General features: G+C 41.4%; 1 protein-coding gene across 1 annotated transcript in view; it reads left to right on the forward strand.

Annotated features, from left to right (window-relative positions):
- Positions 1-19,974, forward strand: part of TONSL (tonsoku like, DNA repair protein) — a 94,604-nt gene that overhangs the window by 21,962 nt on the left and 52,668 nt on the right. Inside the window, exons 4-7 of the mRNA XM_072925104.1 lie at positions 1,320-1,611; positions 6,686-6,815; positions 13,702-13,873; positions 16,793-16,907. Of these exons, the coding sequence (XP_072781205.1) occupies positions 1,320-1,611; positions 6,686-6,815; positions 13,702-13,873; positions 16,793-16,907 (709 nt within the window). The remainder of the gene's footprint in view (positions 1-1,319; positions 1,612-6,685; positions 6,816-13,701; positions 13,874-16,792; positions 16,908-19,974) is intronic.

The following is a 19,974-nucleotide window of genomic DNA, read 5'->3' on the forward strand; positions in this document are numbered from 1 at the left end:
TTTTCCCCATTTTTACCAAAATCTCGTTTTTTCTCCCCATTTTTTCTCCCCATTTCCAGCACCAGCAGCAGCCCCTGCAGGGCGCTCTGCGCCTGGGCTCGGCGGTGGAGCAGCAGCAGCCCCGGGGCCATTTTCCATTTCCTCCCATTTTTCCCAATTCTCACCCAAATTTTTCCCAATTTCTCCCCATTTTTTCCCATTTTCCCAATTTCTCCCAATTTTCCCCCAAATTTCCCCCAATTTTCCACCAATTTTCCCAGTTTTCTCCCAATTTTTCCCTGAATTCTCTCCCAATTCTCTCCCAATTTTCTCCCAAATTTCTCCCAATTTTTCCCCAATTTCCCCCCAAATTTCCCCCAATTTTTCCCCAATTTCCCCCCAAATTTCCCCCAAATTTTCCCCAATTTTCCCCGAATTCTCTCCCCATTTCCTCCCAATTTTTCTCAATTTTCTTCGAATTTTCTCCGAATTTCTCCCAATTTTCTCCCATTTTTTCCCCAATTTCCCCCAAATGTTTTCCAATTTCTCCCAATTTTCCCCCAAATTTTCCCCAATTTTCCCCGAATTTTCTCCCCATTTCCTCCTGTTTTTTCTCAATTTTCTTCAAATTTTCTCGGATTTTCTCCCGGTTGTTTTCCAATTTCTCCCAATTTTCCCCCAATTTTTCCCCATTTTTCTCTCAATTCTCTCCCAATTTTCTCCCAATTCTCTCCCAATTTTCCCCCAATTCTTTCCCAATTTTTTCCCATTTTCCCAATTTCTCCCGATTTTCCCCCAATTTTCCCCATTTTTCCCTGAATTCTCTCCCAGTTTTCTCCCACTTTTCTCCCGCATTTCCCCCAATTCTCTCCCAATTTCCCCCCAAATTTCCCCCATTTTCTCCCAATTTCTCCCAATTCTCTCCCAATTTCTCCCAATTTTCTCCCAATTTTTCCCCAATTTTCCCCCAAATTTTCCCCAATTTTCCCGAATTCTCTCCCCGTTTCCTCCTGATTTTTCTCAATTTTCTTCTAATTTTTTCCGAATTTTCTCTGAATTTCTCCCAATTTTCTCCCTTTTTTTTCCCAATTTCCCCCCAATTTTTCCCCAATTTTCCCCCGAATTTCTTCCAAATTTCCCCCAAATTTTCCCCAATTTCCCCAAATTCTCTCCCCGTTTCCTCCCCATTTCCTCCCCATTTTTCTCAATTTTCTTCGAATTTTCTCCGAATTTTCTCCGAATTTCCTCCGAATTTCTCCCAATTTTCCCCCTTTTTTCCCCCTTTTTTTCCCATTTATCCCCATTTTTACCAAAATCCCGTTTTTTCTCCCCATTTCCAGCACCAGCAGCAGCACCTGCAGGGCGCTCTCCGTTTGGGCTCGGCGGTGGAGCAGCAGCGCGCCTGGGCCACCATCGGCCGCACCTTCCTGCTCCTGGCCGAGGCACCGCCCGCATCCCAAATCCCGGAATTCCCACAATTCCCGCAATTCCCGGAATTCCTGGAATTCCCGGAAAGCCCCGAGGGAGCCGAGGAGACCCCAGGAAATTCGGGAATTTCGGGGAGTTGGGCACTGCGCCGGGCGCTGGCGGCGTTCCAGAACAGCCTGGACATCGTGGAGACCCAGCTGGAAGGTGACGAGCCGGGGAATTTTGGGAATTTGGGGGAAAATTTTGGGAATTTTGGGAATTTTTTGGGGGTTTTGGGGAAGGGAAGCTTTTTGGCAAATTTTGGGGATTTTTTGGGAGTTTTTAGGGACTTCTGGGCAGATTTGTGGATATTTGGGAGGTTTTTAGGAAGTTTTCTGGAGTTTCTGAAGCATTTTTGCAATTTTTTTGGAAAATTTGGGAAATTTTTTGGGAGTTTGGGGAAAATTCAGGAAACGTTTGGGGGTTTTGGCCATTTTTTGGTTTTTTTTAAGGTGTTTTCAGGGATTTTTCTGGAAAATTTGGGAATTTTGGGAAAAATTCCGGATTTTTTTCAGGATTTTTGGAAGTTTTTTTGGGAAATTAGGGGATTTTGGGGGAATTTTGGGGATTTTTCTTGAAAATTCCTTTTTTTTTGTGGGATTTTTGGATTCTTTTGGGGAATTTTGGGAAAATTCAAGAAGTTTTATTTTTGGTTTTGGGAAAAATTTGGGGGATTTCTGGGGATGTTTTGGGGAAAATTTTTGGGGTTTTTTGCGTGTTTTTTTTGGACTTTTTGGAAAATTTGGGGATTTTTTTTGGGACAATTCCGAAATTTTTGAGGAATTTTAGGATTTTTTGAGACTTTTTGGGGGGTTTATTGGGGGACTTTTTGAGAATTTTTGGGTTTTTTTTTTTTTTTTTGAGGTTTTTGGTGATGTCAGGATAATTCGGGATTTTTTGGATTTTTTGGGAAAATTTGAGAATTTTCAGGATTTTTGGGGGGATTTTTGGTGTTCCAGACCAGCGTGGACATCGTGGAGATGCCGCTGGAAGGTGCCAGTCCAAGGGAATTTGGGAATTTTTCAGGAATTTTTTGGAATTTTTCAGGAATTTTTTGGGAATTTTGCAAAGTTTCTGGGGGTTTTGGGGAAGTTTTTGGGGGTTTTGGGGAAGTTTTTTGGGCATTTTTTGATGGCGTTCCAGAACAGCCTGGACATCGTGGAGACACAGCTGGAAGGTGCCGAGCCAGGGGATTTTGGGAATTTTGGGGAAAATTTGGGAATTTTTAGGAATTTTTCAGAGAATTTTGGGGGTTTTGGGGACGTTTTTTGGGAATTTTTGGGATTTTTTGGGGCTGTGTTCCAGACCAGCGTGGACATCGTGCAGATGCCGCCGGAAGGTGCCAATCCAAGGGAATTTGGGAATTTTTGGGAAAATTTGGGATTTTTCAGGGAATTTTGGGATTTTTGGGAAGTTTTTGGGCGTTCTGGGGAAGCTTTTTGGGAATTTTTGGGGTTTTTTTGGGGGGTTTTGAGGGAGTTTTTGGGGATTTTTTGGCTTTTTTTTTGATTTCTTAGGGATTTGTAGGGAATGTTTTTGATTTTTGGGAGTTTTTGGGAAAATGTGGGGATTTTTTTTGGATTTTTTCGGGTGGTTTTAGGGATTTTGGGGGGATTTTTGGATTTTTTGGGGCACTTTTTGGGAGTTTGGGGGATTTTTGCAGAGGTTTTGGGAATTTTTTGGGGATTTTAGGAGTTTTAGGAATTTTTTTGGGAGGTTTTAGGGTATTTTTGGGAATTTTGGGAAGTTTTTTGGGAATTTTTGGGGTTTTTTTTGGTGGCGTTCCAGAGCAGCCTGGACATCGTGGAGACACAGCTGGAAGGTGCCGATCCAGGGGATTTTGGGAATTTTGGGGAAAATTTGGGATTTTTCAGGGAATTTTGGGAGTTTTTGGGATTTTTTCAGAGAATTTTGGGGGTTTTGGGGAAGTTTTTTGGGAATTTTTGGGGGAGTTTTTGGGGGGTTTTGGGGAATTTCCAAATCCCAAATCCCAGAATTCCGATCCCAAATCCCCAAATTCCCAAAATTCCAGATCCCAAATCCCATAATTTTAGATCCCAAATCCTGGAATTTTGATCTCAAATCCCCAATCCCAAATCACAGAATTTTCAACCCCAAATTCGGGAATTTTGCTCCCAAATCCTCAAATTCCAGATCCCAAATCCCGGACTTTTCAACCCCAAATCTTGGAATTTTGCTCCCAAATCTCCAAATTTTGCTCCCAAATCCCAAAATTTCGCTCCCAAATCCGGGAATTTCAATCCCAAATCCCAAAATTCCCAAAATTCCAAATCCCAGATCCCAAATCCCCAATCCCAAATCGCAGAATTTTCAACTCCAAATTTGGGAATTTTGCTCTCAAATCCTCAAATTTTGCTCCCAAATCCCGAAATTTTGACCCCAGATCCGGGAATTTCGACCCCAAATCCTGGAATTTCGCTCCCAAATCCTGGAATTTTGCTCCCACATCCCAGAATTCCTGGAATTCCCATTTTTATTCCCTTTTTCCAGGCCAGGTTCCCTCTTGGGAGCTGCAGCGGATGCGGAGCCCAAATTACCCAATCCCAAAGTTCCCATCCCAAATCCCCAAATTTTGACCCCAAATCCCCAAATTCCGATCCCAAATTCCCAAAATTCCCATCCCAAATACTGGAATTCTGATCCCAAATCCCAAAATTCCAGATCCCAAATCCTGGAAAATTTCCATCCCAAATCCCCAAATCTGAGAATCTCAAGCCCAAATCCCCAATCCCAAATCGCAGAATTTTCAACCCCAAATCCCCAAATTTTGCTCCCAAATTTGGGAATTTTCACCCCAAATCCGGGAATTTCAATCCCAAATCCCAGAATTCCCAAAATTCCAGATCCCAAATCCCAAATCTCTGATCCGAAATCCGGGAATTCGGATCGCAAATCCCGGAATTCTGATTGAAGAAACCTTAAAATTTCGCTGCCAAATCCGGAAATTTCGCTCCCAAATCCGGGAATTTTGATCCCAAATCCCCAAATTTTGACCCCAAATCCCAAAATTCCCAAAATTCCAGATCCCAAATCCCCAAATCCCACACCCCGGAATTCTGATCCCAAATCCCCAAATTTTGCTTCCAAATCCCGAAATTTTGACCCCAAATCCACAAATTTTGACCCATAATCCCAAAATTTTGACCCCAAATCCGGGAATTCCGATCCCAATTCCCGGAATTCCCGCTTTTCCAGGCCAGGTCCCCGCCCGGGAGCTGCTGCGGATGCGGAGCCCAAATTCCCCAATCCCCAAATTCCCAAATCCCAAAAGTACAATCCCAAATCTCCAAATTTCGCTCCCAAATCCGGGAATCTCAAGCCCAAATCCCCAATCCCAAAGCGCAGAATTTTCAACCCCAAATCCCCAAATTTTGCTCCGAAATCTGGGAATTTTGACCCCAAATCCGGGAATTTCGACCACAAATCTGGGAATTTTGATCCCAAATCCTCAAATTTCGCTCCAAAATCCCCAAATTTTGACCCCAAATCCCAGAATTCCGATCCCAAATCCCAGAATTCCCGATTTTCCCGCTGTAATTCCCGAAATTCCCTTTTTTCCAGGCCAGGTGCCCTCCCGGGAGCTGCTGCGGATGCGGGCCCGGCTGTTCCCAGCATTGCCCATCCCAAATCCCAACATTCCCAAAATTGCGCATCCCAAATCCCAAAAACATCACTCCCAAATCCCAAAATTCCCCAAAATTCCAGATTCCAAATCCCAGAACTTCGATCCCAAATCCCGGAATTTGGATCGCAAACCCCCAAAATTTCGCTCCCAAATCCGGGAATTTTGACCCCAAATCCGGGAATTTCGATCCCAAATTCCGGAATATTCAACCCCAAATCCGGGAATTCTGATCCCAAATCCCAAATTTTGCTCCCAAATCCACAAATCCCAAAATTCCAGATCCCAAATCCCGGAATTTTCAACCCCAAATCCTCAAATTTTGCACCCAAATCCTCAAATTTCGCTCCCAAATCCGGGAATTTTGACCGCAAATCCAGGAATTTCGCTCCAAAATCCAGGAATTCTGCTCTGAAATCTGGGAATTTTGATCCCAAATCCCGGAATTCCGATCCCAAATCCCAAAATTCCAGATCCCAAATCCCAAAACTGCGATCCCAAATTCCCAAATCCCAGAACCCAAATCCTGCAATTCTGATCGAAAACCCCAAAATTTCGCTCCCAAATCCAGGAATTCTGATCCCAAATCCGGAAATTTCGCCCTGAGATCCGGAAATTTCGCTCCCAAATCCCAAATTCCCAAAATTCCAGATCCCAAATCCCAAAATTGCGGATCCCAAATCCCCAAATTTTGCTCCCAAATCCCCAAGTTTCTCTCCCAAATCTGGGAATTTTGTCCCCAAATCCCGAAATTTTGACCTCAAATCCGGGAATTTTGACCCCAAATCCTCAAATTTCGCTCCAAAATCTGGGAATTTCGATCCCAATTCCCAGAATTCCCAATTTTCCGGCTGTAATTCCCTTTTTCCCAGGCCATGTCCCCGTGCGGGAGCTGCAGTGGATGCGGAACCCAAATTCCCCAATCCCAAAATTCCCAAATCCCAGAATTTCGATCCCAACTCTCAGAATTCTGATCCCAAATCCCCAAATTCCAGATCCCAAATCCCCAAATTTTGCTCCCAAATCCCGGATTTCTGTTCCAAAATCCCAGAATTTTGATCGCAAATCCCCAAATCCCAAAATTCCAGATCCCAAATCTCCAAATTTCACTCCCAAATCCGGGAATCTCAAACCCAAATCCGCAATCCCAAAGCGCAGAATTTTCAACCCCAAATCCCCAAATTTTGCTCCAAAATCTGGGAATTTTGACCCCAAATCTGGGAATTTTGATCCCAAATCCCCAAATTTTGCTCCTAAATCCGCAAATTCCAGATCCCAAATCCCCAAATTCCAGATCCCAAATTCCAAAATTCCAGATTCCAAATCCCCAAATTCTGATCCCAAATCCTGGAATTTCACTCCCAAAACCCCAAATTCCCACCCAAGAATTCCCATATTGCTAAAATTCCTGGAAGTCCCAATTTTCCCGCTGTAATTCCGGATTTTCCCGCTGTAATTCCCGATCTTCCCGCTGTAATTCCCGATTTTCCCGCTGTTATTCCGGATTTTCCTGCTGTAATTCCGGATTTTCCCACTGTAATTCCCGATTTTCCTGATGTAATTCCCAATTTTCCGACTTTTTTCCCTATTTCCCAGGCCATGTTCCCTCCCGGGAGCTGCAGCGGATGCGGGCGCGGCTGTTCCTGAACCTGGGCCTGGCGCAGGAATCCCTCGGGAACCTCGAGGAGAGCTCCCGGCTGCTGCGGCACAGCGCACACCTGGCCACGTGAGAGACGGGAATTACGGGAATTTCGGGAATTTTTGGGGGGTTTGGGAATTTTTGGAAATGCAAGGAGGGGAATTTGGGGGTTCTGGAGAGGTTTAAGGGCGGATTTTGGGGGCTTTGGGAAGGAATTTTGAGGTTTTTGGGAATATTGCAGAGGATTTCTCAGACTTTTGGGAATTCTGGAGAGGATTTTTGGGAATTTTGGAATTGGATTTGGGAATTTTGGGAATTCTGGATGGGATTTTTAGTCGTCCTGGGAGGGAATTTTGGGAGTTCTGGGGTGGGATTTGGGGATTTTTGAGGGGTTTGGGGAAGAAATTTGGAGATTTGGGATGGAAATTTAGGAATTTTGGGGATTTTTGGGAATTTTTGGGAATTTTGGGAGTTTTTGGGAATGCTGGGAGGGAAATTTGGGGGTTTTGAGAGGATTTTGGAGGTTTTTAATGGGATTTTTGGGGATTTTGGGAAGGATTTTGGAGGTTTTGGGAAGGAATTTGGAGGTTTGAAGTGGAATTCTGGGAATTTTGGAGAGGATTTCTGGGATTTTGGGAATTTGGGGAATTTTGGGATGGAATTGTGACATTTTGGGGATTTTGGAGAGGATTTTTGGGGATTTTGGAGAGGATTTTTGGGAATTTTGGAGAAGATTTTTGGGAATTTTGGGAATATTTTTGGAATTTAGGGATGGAATTGTGACATTTTGGGAATTTCGGAGAGGATTTTTGGGAATTTTGGGAATTTCAGAGAGGATTTTGGGGAGTTTTGGGGAATTTTGGGATGGAATTGTGACATTTTGGGGTTTTTGGGAATTTTAGAGAGGATTTTTTGGGAATTTTGGGAGGTTTTTGGGAATTCTGGGGGGTTTGGGAATATTAGAGGGGGTTTGGAGGAGTTTTGGAAGGAGGAAAATGGGAAAAACGGGAAAATTTGGCGCACCCAGTCCTGAGGTGCAGCGCTTCCCTGAGGCCATGCAGGTGAGAAAAACGGGAATTTTGGGAATTTTTGGGAATATTCAGAGAGATTTTTGGGAATTTTTGGGAGTTTTGGGAATGTTGGAGGGGTTTTAGAGGGATTTGGGGAGGTTTGGAGGGGGTTTGGAAGGAGGAAATTGGGAAAATGGGAAAATCGGGAGAGCTCCCGGCTGCTGCGGCACAGCGCACACGTGGCCACGTGAGAGACCCGGAATTCCGGGAATTTCCATGGGAATTCCGGGAATTTCGGGAATGCTGGGAATGCTGGGAATGCTGGGAGGGAAATTCGGGAATTTTGGGGGTTTTGGGAATGCTGGGAGGGAAGTTTTGGGGAGGATTTGGGGGCTTTTTAATGGGATTTTTTGGGGTTTTAGGAAGGAATTTGGAGGTTTGGGATGGAAATTTGGGAATTCCAGGATTGAGATTTGGCAATTTTGGGAATTCCGGGAATTTTGGGAATTTTTGGGAATGCTGAGAGGGAAATTTGGGGGTTTTTAATGGGATTTTTTGGGGTTTTGGGAAGGAATTTGGGGCTTTGAGAGTTGATTTTGGGGATTTTGGAGTGGAATTGTAGGAAATTTGGGAATCTTGGAGAGGATTTGTGGGAATTTTGGGAATTTGGCAGCGCCCACATGGCCACGTGAGAGCGGAATTCCGGGAATTTCGGGAATTTCGGGAATTTTGGGAATGCTGGGAATTTCGGGAATGCTGAGAAGGAAATTTTGGGGTTTTGAGGACGATTTTGGGGCGTTCTTAATGGGATTTTTGGGGGTTTTCGGAAGGAATTTGGAGATTTTTGGGAATTTTGCAGAGGACTTCAGGGAATTTGGGATTTTTTTGGGATTTTTTTGGAATTTTGGGAGTGGTTTTGGGGATTTTGGGATGGAATTGTGACATTTTGGGGGTTTTGGAGAGGAGTTTTGGGATTTTTTGGGAATTTCAGAGAGGATTTTTTGGGATTTTTGGGAATTTTTGGGATTTTGGGGAATTTTTTTATTTTTTTTCTGGGAAAATTTGGGAAATTTGGGAATTCTGGGAATCTCAGCGCCCACATGGCCACGTGAGAGAGGGAATTCCGGGAATGACGGGAATGACGGGAATTGCGGGAATTTCGGGAATTTCGGGAATGCTGGGAGGGAAATTTGGGGGTTTTAAATGGGGTTTTTGGGGGTTCTGGGAAGGAATTTGGAGGTTTGGGAGTCGATTTTTGGGAATTCTGGGAATTTTGGAGAGGATTTTTGGGAATTTTGGGATTTGGGACTGGGAATTTTGGGATTCGGGATTGGGATTTTGAGAATTTGAGAATTTTGGGAATTCTGGGATGTTTGGAGAGAACTTTTGGTAGTTTGGGACTAAAATTTTGGGAATTTTAATGGGAATTTTGGGATTTGGGATTGGAATTTAGGGAATTTCAATGGGAATTTTGGGAAGTTGGGATGCGAATTTTGGGAATTTTGATTTTGGGGATTTGGGATGGAATTTTGGGAATTTCACAGGGATTTTTTGGGAATTTTGATTTTGGGGATTTAGGATGGGAATTTTGGGAATTTCACAGGGATTTTTTGGGAATTTTTCCAGGCAGTGCCATTCCCTGGAGGATCTGGGATGGAATTTCGGGAATTTTGATTGGAATTTTGGGAATTTTTCCAGGCAGTGCCATTCCCTGGAGGATCTGGGATGGGAATTTGGGAATTTCAGTGGGAATTTCGGGAATTTTGATTGGAATTTTGGGATTTTTCCAGGCAGTGCCACTCCCTGGAGGATCTGGGATGGGAATTTCAGTGGGAATTTCGATTGGAATTTTGGGAATTTCAATGGGAATTTCAGGAATTTCAATGGGAATTTGGGGAATTTTGGGAATTTGGATTTTGGGGATTTGGGTTGGGAATTTTGGGAATTTCAATGGGAATTTCAGGAATTTGGGATGGAAATTTCGGGAATTTCAATGGGAATTTTGGGAATTTCAATGGGAATTTTGGAGAGGATTTTTGGGTGTTTGGGACTTAAATTTTGGGAATTTTAGATGGGAATTTTGGGAATTTCCATGGGAATTTCGGGAATTTTGGGAATTTCAATGGGAATTTTGGGAATTTGGGATGGAAATTTCGGGAATTTCGATGGGAATTTTGGAGTGGATTTTTGGGTGTTTGGGACTGAAATTTTGGGAATTTGTGGCTGGAATTTTGGGAATTTTGATTTTGCGGATTTATGATCGGAATTTAGGGAATTTCAGTGGGAACTTTGGGAATTTCACAGGGATTTTTTGGGAATTTTTCCAGGCAGTGCCATTCCCTGGAGGATCTGGGATGGGAATTTCAGGATTTAGGATCAGAATTTTGGGAATTTCAATGGGAATTTTGGGAATTTTAGATGGGAATTTTGGGAATTTCAATGGGAATTTTGGAGAGAATTTTTGGATGTTTGGGACGGAAATTTTGGGAATTTCAATGGGAATTTTGGGAATTTCAATGGGAATTTCGGGAATCTGGAATTTGGGGATTTAGGATTGGAATTTTGGGATTTGGGATGGGAATTTTGGGAATTTTATCCCGATTTTCCAGGCAGTGCCATTCCCTGGAGGATCTGGGATGGGAATTTCGGGAATTTCGGGAATTTTGATCGGAATTTTGGGAATTTTCCAGGCAGTGCCATTCCCTGGAGGATCCGGGATGGGAATTTCAGGATTTAGGATCAGAATTTCGGGAATTTTGATTGGAATTTCGGGAATTTTTCCAGGCAGTGCCACTCCCTGGAGGATCTGGGATGGGAATTTGGGAATTTTGATTGGAATTTTGGGAATTTTGGGAATTTTCCAGGCAGTGCCATTCCCTGGAGGATCTGGGATGGGAATTTCAGGATTTAGGATCAGAATTTCGGGAATTTCACTGGGAATGTTGGGAATTTTCCAGGCAGTGCCACTCCCTGGAGGATCTGGGATGGGAATTTCGGGATTTGGGAATTTTGGGAATTTGAATATGGAATTTTGGATTTTGGGGAATTTTGGAGAGAATTTTTGGGATTTTTGGGATATGGGATTGGGATTTTGGGAATCTGGGAATTTGGGAATTTTGGGGATGGAATTTTGGGAATTCTGGGATGTTTGGAGAGGATTTTTGGTTCTTTGGGACTGAAATTTTGGGAATTTGTGACAGGAATTTGGGGAATTTTAGATGGGAATTTTGGGAATTTTGGTTTTGGGGATTTGGGATGGGAATTTTGGGAATTTCACAGGGATTTTTTGGGAATTTTCCAGGCAGTGCCATTCCCTGGAGGATCTGGGATGGGAATTTCGGGATTTAGGATCGGAATTTCGGGAATTTCACAGGGAATTTTGGGAATGTTTCCAGGCAGTGCCATTCCCTGGAGGATCTGGGATGGGAATTTCAGGAATTTCTATGGGAATTTCGGGAATTTGGGATGGAAATTTTGGGAATTTTAGATGGGAATTTTGGGAATTTGGATTTTGGGAATTTCGGGAATTTTAGATGGGAATTTTGGGAATTTCTGATGGGAATTTCAGGAATTTTAGATGGGAATTTTGGGAATTTGAATTTTGGGGATTTAGGATCGGAATTTCGGGAATTTCAATGGGAATTTTGGGAATTTCAATGGGAAGTTTGGAGAGGATTTTTGGGTGTTTGGGACTGAAATTTTGGGAATTTCTGGATGGAATTTTGGAAATTTTACATGGGAATTTTGGGAATTTTGATTTTGGGGATTTGGGATGGGAATTTCGGGAATTTCACTGGGATTTTTTGGGAATTTTTCCAGGCAGTGCCATTCCCTGGAGGATCTGGGATGGGAATTTCAATGGGAATTTTGGGAATTTTGGAAATTTCAATGGGAATTTGTGATTGAAAATTCAGGAATTTCAATGGGAATTTTGGGAATTTTAGGTGGGAATTTTGGGAATTTGGATTTTGGGAATTTCAATGGGAATTTTGGGAATTCTGGGATGTTTGGGGAGGATTTTTGGGTGTTTGGGACTGAAATTTTGGGAATTTCTGGATGGAATTTTGGGAAGTTTACATGGGAATTTTGGGAATTTGGATTTTGGGGATTTGGGATGGGAATTTCGGGAATTTCAGTGGGAATTTTGGGAATTTTTCCAGGCAGTGCCATTCCCTGGAGGATCTGGGATGGGAATTTGGGAATTTCAATGGGAATTTCGGGAATTTGAATTTTTGGGATTTGGGATGGGAATTTTGGGAATTTCAATGGGAATTTTGGAGAGGATTTTTGGGTGTTTGGGACTGAAATTTTGGGAATTTCTGGATGGAATTTTGGGAATTTTAGGTGGGAATTTTGGGAATCTGGAATTTGGGGATTTGGGATGGGAATTTCAGGAATTTTGATCAGAATTTTGGGAATTTCGATTGGAATTTCGGGAATGTTTTCCAGGCAGTGCCATTCCCTGGAGGATTTGGGATGGGAATTTCAGGATTTAGGATCAGAATTTCGGGAATTTCAGTGGGAATTTCGGGAATTTTTCCAGGCAGTGCCATTCCCTGGAGGATCTGGGATGGGAATTTCAGGAATTTCATTGGGAATTTTGGGAATTCTGGGATGTTTGGAGAGGATTTTTGGGTGTTTGGGACTGAAATTTTGGGAATTTCTGGATGGAATTTTGGGAATTTCCATGGGAATTTCGGGAATTTTGGGAATTTTAGGTGGGAATTTTGGGAATTTGGATTTTGGGAATTTCAATGGGAATTTTGGGAATTCTGGGATGTTTGGAGAGGATTTTTGGGTGTTTGGGACTGAAATTTTGGGAATTTCTGGATGGAATTTTGGGAATTTCCATGGGAATTTCGGGAATTTTGGGAATTTTAGGTGGGAATTTTGGGAATTTGGATTTTGGGAATTTCAATGGGAATTTTGGGAATTCTGGGATGTTTGGAGAGGATTTTTGCGTGTTTGGGACTGAAATTTTGGGAATTTCTGGATGGAATTTTGGAAATTTTACATGGGAATTTTGGGAATTTGGATTTTGGGGATTTGGGATGGGAATTTTGGGAATTTCACAGGGATTTTTTGGGAATTTTCCAGGCAGTGCCATTCCCTGGAGGATCTGGGATGGGAATTTGGGAATTTCATTGGGAATTTCGGGAATTTCACTGGGAATTTTGGGAATGTTTCCAGGCAGTGCCATTCCGTGGAGGATCTGGGATGGGAATTCAGGATTTGGGATGGGAATTTGGGAATTTTGATTGGAATTTTGGGAATTTTGGGAATGTTTTCCAGGCAGTGCCACTCCCTGGAGGATCTGGGATGGGAATTTCGGGATTTAGGATCAGAATTTCGGGAATTTTGATCGTAATTTCGTGAATTTCAATGGGAATTTTGATCGGAATTTCGATGGGAATTTTGGGAATTTCAATGGGAATTTCGATGGGAATTTTTGGAATTTCAGTGGGAATTTTGGGAATTTCAATGGGAATTTCGATGGGAATTTTGGGAATTTTACATGTGAATTTTGGGAATTTGGATTTTGGGGATCTGGGATGGGAATTTTGGGAATTAGGATGGGAATTTCGGGAATTTTGATGGGAATTTTGGGAATGTTTCCAAGCAGTGCCATTCCCTGGAGGATCTGGGATGGGAATTTCGGGATTTGGGAATTTCGGGAATTTGAATATGGAATTTTGGGTTTTGGGGAATTTTGGAGAGAATTTTTGGGATTTTTGGGATATGGGATTGGGATTTTGGGAATCTGGGAATTTGGGAATTTTGGGGATGGAATTTTGGGAGTTCTGGGAATTTTGGAGAGGATTTTTGGGTGTTTGATACTGAAATTTTGGGAATTTGTGGCTGGAATTTTGGGAATTTTAGATGGGAATTTTGGGAATCTGAATTTTTGATATTTGGGATCGGAATTTCGAGAATTTTGATTGGAATTTCGGGAATTTTTCCAGGCAGTGCCACTCCCTGGAGGATCAGTTCCGGGCCCATTTCAATCTGGGGCTGCTCCAGCAGCGCCGCCGCCAATTCCCGGAATCCCTTCGGAGCCTCGAACGCGCCCGGGAATGCGCCCGGAGCCTCCGGCCCCCGCGGCTCCTGGCCGAGGCCGAGGCCGCCATCGGACAGGTCAGGAAATTCGGGAATTTTCGGGAATATTTTGGAATTTTCTGGAATTTTTTTGGGAATTTTTGGGAATTTAGATGATTTTTTGTGATTTTTTTTGTGATTTTTTCGATTTTTTCCCAATTTTTTTCCGATTTTTTGAGTGTTTTTTGAGTGTTCAGACAGATCTGGAATTTTGGGAATTTTTGGGAATTTTTGGAAAATTTTTTTTTAATTTTTGGGGTTTTTTGTGATTTTTTTTGTGATTTTTTTTTCCGATTTTTTTCTGATTATTTTTCGATTTTTCAAGTGTTTTTTGAGTGTTTTTACACTTCTGGAATTTTGGGAATTTTTTGGGAATTTTTTGGAATTTTTGGGAATTTTCTGGAATTTTTTGGGAATTTTTTCGGAAATTTATTATGATTTTATGGTGATTTTTTCGATTTTTTTTTCAATTTTTTTTGATTTTTGAGTGTTTTTTGAGTGTTCCAACACTTCTGGAATTTTGGGAATTTTTTGGGAATTTTTGGGAATTTTTTTGGGAATTTTTGGGAATTATTTAGGATTTTTTGGCGATTTTTGGTGATTTTTTTGGTGATTTTTTTGATATTTTTCCGATTTTTTTTTTATTTTTTTGGGTGTTTTTTGAGTGTTCAGACACTTCTGGAATTTTGGGAATTTTTTTGGAATTTTTGGGAATTTTTGAGAATTTTCCGGATTTTTTTCGGGAATTTTTAGGGTTTTTTAGGGTTTTTTTGTGATTTTCTTGTGATTTTTTTTATATTTTTCCATTTTTTTTCCGATTTTTTGAGTGTTTTTGAGTGTTCCGACACTTCTGGAATTTTGGGAATTTTTGGGAATTTTTTCGGAATTCTTGGGAATTTTTCCAGAACATTTTGGGAATTTTTGGCGATTTTTGTGGGTTTTTTTGCAATTTTTTGCAAATTTTTCTTGAATTTTTAAATTTTGTGGCTATTTTTTGACTCTCCAGATGCTTCTAAAATTTTGGGAATTTTTTGGGAATTTTTTGGAATTTTTCCAGAAAATTTTAGGAATTCTTTATGATTTTTTGGGGATTTTTTGGGATTTTTTTTTTTTTGGATTTTCCCGGAATTTTGGGGCTTTGGGAGGGAATTCCCGGATTTCCTGCGGAGCCTCCGGCCCCCGCGGCTCCTGGCCGAGGCCGAGGCCGCCATCGGACAGGTCAGGAAATTCCGGAATTTTTTGGGAATATTTGGGAATTTTTGGGAATTTTTTTTGGGACTTTTTGGGAATTTTTTTGGGAATTTTTGGGGTTTTTTGTGATTTTTTTCGATTTTTTTCTGATTTTTTTTTATTTTTTTTCGATTTTTTTAGTGTTTTTTGAGTGTTTTTACACTTCTGGAATTTTGGGAATTTTTCCAGAAAATTTTGGAAATTTTTGGGAATTTTCCGGAATTTTTTCGGGAATTTTTGGGGTTTTTTTAGGGTTTTTTTGTGATTTTTTTTTTTTCCAGAACTTTTTTAGTGTTTTTTGAATGTTCAGATGCTTCTGAAATTTTGGGAATTTTTGAGGAATTTTTGGGAATTTTTGGGAATTTTTCCAGAAAGTTTTGGAAATTTTTGATGATTTTTGTGGTTTTTTTGCAATTTTTTGCGATTTTTTTGCGATTTTTCTTGAATTTTTAAATTTTGTGGCTATTTTTTGACTCTCCAGATGCTTCTGGAATTTTGGGAATTTTTTGGGAATTTTTGGGAATTTTTCCAGAAAATTTCGGGAATTCTTTCTGATTTTTTGGGATTTTTTTGGGATTTTCCCATAATTTTGGGGCTTTGGGAGGGAATTCCCGGATTTCCTGTGGAGCCTCCGGCCCCCGCGGCTCCTGGCCGAGGCCGAGGCCGCCATCGGACAGGTCAGGAAAATCGGGAATTCTTGGGAAACTTTGGGAATTTTTGGGAATTTTTTTGGGAATTTTTGGGAAATTTTTTAGGGTTTTTTGGTGATTTTTTGTGATTTTTTTCCAATTTTTTGTCATTTTTTTGGGACTTTTTAAGATTTTTTAGGAATTTTTTTTTTATTTTCTGGGTATTTTCCGAGTGTTCACATGTTTCTGGAATTTTGGGAATTTTTTTTGGATTTTCTGGGAATTTTTAGGAATTTTAATAATTTTTTTGTGATTTTTTTTGCCATTTTTTTTGCCATTTTTTAAAGGATTTTCCTGTTATTTCTCCCACTTTTCATTGAGCAATTTGTGAGATTTTGGGATTTTTTTGGGGATGTTCTTTGGAATTTTTAGGGGAATTTTTGGGTTTTTTTTGGGAAATTTTGGGCATTTTCCCCAGTGATTTTTGGTGGGTTTTTTGGGGATTTTTTGGGTTTTTTTTGGAGAATTTTAAAGGTTTTTTTTTTTTTTTTTCTGAATTTTTTTTCAATTTTTCAAGTGTTTTTTGGAGTGTTCAGATGCTTCTGGAATTTTGGGGGATTTCTGTTATTTTTTTCGTGAATGCCGCGGGATTTTTCGGGAATTCTGTGGATATTTTCGTGGAATCCATGTCAATTCCGGGAATTCTGTGGGATATTTTTGGGAATTCTGTGGATATTTCCGTGATTTCCATGGGAATTTCAGGAATTCTGTGGGAAATTTTCGGGAATTCTGTGGCATATTTTCGGGAATTCTGTGGTATATTTTCGGGAATTTGTTGGAATTTTTCGTGAATTCCATGGGATATTTTCGGGAATTCGATGGGAATTTCAGGAATTCTGTGGGATATTTCCATGAATTCCACGGGAATTTCGGGAATTGTGTTGAATTTTTTTTGGAATTTCATGGGAATTTCGGGAATTGTGTTGAATTTTTTGGGAATTTCACGGGAATTTCGTGAATTCTGTTGAATTTTTTGGGAATTTCGCGGGAATTCTGTGGATTTTTCCGTGATTTCCATGGGAATTCCGGTATTTTGCAGGTGCAGCTGGCGCGGGGGGATTTCGGCGCCGGGCGTCGGGCGCTGCGCCGCGCTCGGGCTCTCGGCATCGCCCACGGCGCCCAAGGGAGACACGTCCGCACCTGCCTCCGACACGGTCAGTTTGGCAACAAAATGTCCCCAAAATGTCCCTAAAATGGCTCCAAAATGGCACCAAAATGTCCCCAAAATGTCACTGGGGTCATCAAATGGCGAAAAATGGAACCATAGTGGCAAAAAATGGCTAAAAATTGAAAAAAAGGGTCAAAAATGGCACCAAAATGGCAAAAAATGGCAAAAAATTACACCAAAATGGCACAAAAAATGGCACCAAAATGGCACAAAATGGCCCCAGAATGTCCCCAAATGTCCCCGGGGTAACCCAAATGCCAAAAAATGGCACCAAAGTGGCAAAAAATGGCTAAAAATGGGAGCAAATGTCCCCAAATGTCCCCAAAATGTCCCCAAAATGTCCCTGGGGACACGCAAACGGCAAAAAATGGCATCAAAATGGCAAAGAACGGCACCAAAATGGCACAAAAATGGCAGAAATGGCACTAAAATGGCCCCAGAATGTCCCCAGAATGTCTCCAAATGTCCCTGGGGACATCAAATGGCAAAAAATGGCATCAAAATGGCAAAAAATGGCAAAAAACGGCACCAAAATGGCCCCAGAATGTCCCCAAAATGTCCCCAAAATGTCACTGGGGGCATCAAATGGCAAAAAGTGGCTAAAAATCGCTAAAAGTTGAAAGAAATGGGTCAAAAATAGCACCAAAATGGCTAAAAATGGCACAAAAATGGCACAAAAATGGACCTAAATGTCCCCAAAATGTCCCTGGGGCCAACTTAATTGAAAAAAAATGGCATAAAAATGGCAAAAAATGGCACCAAAATGGTAAAGAGTGGCCCCAAATGGCAAAAAAGGCAGAAAAATGGCCCCAAATAGCAAAAAAATGTCACCAAAGTGGCAAAAAATGGAGCCAAAATGGCAAAAAATGGCCCCAAATGGCCAAAAATGGCAACAAATGGCAAAAAATGGAACCAGGGGGCACCAAAATGGCAGAAATGGCACCAAAATGGCCCAAAATGTCCCCAGAATGTCCCCAAATGTCCCTGGGGACACCCAAAGGGCAAAACATGGCATAAAAATTACACAAAAATGGCAAAAAATGGCAACAAATGGCACCAAAGTGGCAAAAAATGGCCCCAGAATGTCCCCAAATGTCCCCAATGTCCCCAAATGTCCCTGGGGGCACCAAATGGCAAAAAAATAGCACCAAAATGGCAAAAAATGGTATAAACATGGCACAAAATGGCACAAAAATGTCCCCAAAAAGGCACCAAAATGGCACCAAAATGTCCCTGGGGGACATCAAATGGTAAACAATGGCTAAAAATTGAAAAAAAAAGGTCAAAAACAGCACCAAAATGGCAAAAAATGGCACCAAAATGGCAAAAAAAAGGCAAAAAATGGCACCAAAAGGCCAAAAAATGGCTAAAAATGGCACCAAAATGGCACAAAAATGACAACAAATGGCACAAAACTGGCACCCAAATGGCAAAAATGGCAGCTAAATGTCCCCAAAATGTCCCCAAATGTCCCTGGGGGCACCCAAACGGCAAAAAATGGCATAAAAATGGCAAAAAAGGCACCAAAAGGGCCAAAAGTGGCAAAAATGGCTCAAAATGGCACAAAAATGTCCCCAAATGTCCCCAAAATGTCACTGGGGTAACCCAAATGCCAAAAAATGGCACCAAAAGGCCAAAAAATGGCTAAAAATGGCACAAAATTGGCATAAACATGGCACCAAAATGGCACAAAAATGGCAAAAAATTGCTAAAAATGGCAAAAAATGGCACTAAAATTTCCCTAAATGTCCCCAAAATGTCCCTGGGGGCACCCAAATGGCAAAAAATGGCTAAAAATTGAAAAAAATGAGTCAAAAACGGCACCAAAATGGCAAAAAATGGCAAAAAATGGCACCAAATGGCAAAAATGGCACAAAAATGGCCCAAAATATCCCCAAAATGTCCCAAAAATGTCCCAAAAACGTCACTGTGGGCATCAAATGGCAAAAAATGGCATAAAAATGGCACCAAAATGGCAAAAATGGCCCCAAAGTGGCAAAATGTCCCCAAAATGTCCCCAAATGTCCCTGGGGGCACCTATATGGCAAAAAAATGGCTAAAAATTGCTAAAAATTGAAAAAAACAGGTTAAAAACGGCACCAAAATGGCAAAAAATGGCCCCAGAACGTCCCCAAATGTCCTCAAATGTCCCCAGATGTCCCTGGGGGACACCAAAATGGCAAGAAATGGCATAAAAAGGCCAAAAAATGGCACAAAAATGGCTAAAAATGGCAAAAAATGGCACCAAAATGGCAAAAATGGCACCAAAATGGCACCAAAAGGCCAAAAAATTGCAAAAATGGCACAAAAATGGCCCCAGAATGTTCCCAAATGTCCCAAAAATGTCACCAAAATGTCCCCAGAATGTCCCCAAATGTCCCTGGGGGAACCCAAATGGCAAAAAAGGGCTAAAAATTGAAAAAAACGGGTCCAAAACAGCACCAAAATGGCAAAAAATGGCAAAAAAATGGCCCCAAATGCCAAAAATGGCACTAAAATGTCCCCAAATGTCCCTGGGGACATCAAATGGCAAAAAAATGGCTAAAAATTGAAAAAAACGGGTCAAAACCAGCACCAAAATGGCTACAAATGTCACCAAAATGGCCCCAGATGGCGCCAGAATGGCAAAAAATGGCCCCAAAAGGCCAAAAAGTGGCAAAAATGGCACAAAATTGGCCCCAGAATGTTCCCAAATGTCCCCAAAATGTCCCCAAAATGTCCCTGGGGGCATCAAATGGCAAAAAATGGCACAAAAATGGCACAAAAATGGCAGAAATGGCACAAGAATGGCCCTAAAATGTCCCCAAAATGTCCCTGGAGGCACCCAAATGGCAAAAAATGGCTAAAAATGGCTAAAAATTGAAACAACGGGTCAAAAATGGCACCAAATAGGCAAAAAATGGGGCCAAAATGGTAAAACTCAGCACCAAAAGGACCAAAAATGGGACAAAAATGGCCCCAAATTACAAAAATGGCACTAAAATGTCTCTAAATGTCCCCAGAATGTCCCCAAATATCCCTCAGGGCATCAAATGGCAAAAAATGGCACCAAA

The sequence above is a fragment of the Taeniopygia guttata genome, chromosome 2 (assembly GCF_048771995.1).
Source record: "Taeniopygia guttata chromosome 2, bTaeGut7.mat, whole genome shotgun sequence".
In the NCBI taxonomy this organism is placed as follows: domain Eukaryota; kingdom Metazoa; phylum Chordata; class Aves; order Passeriformes; family Estrildidae; genus Taeniopygia; species Taeniopygia guttata.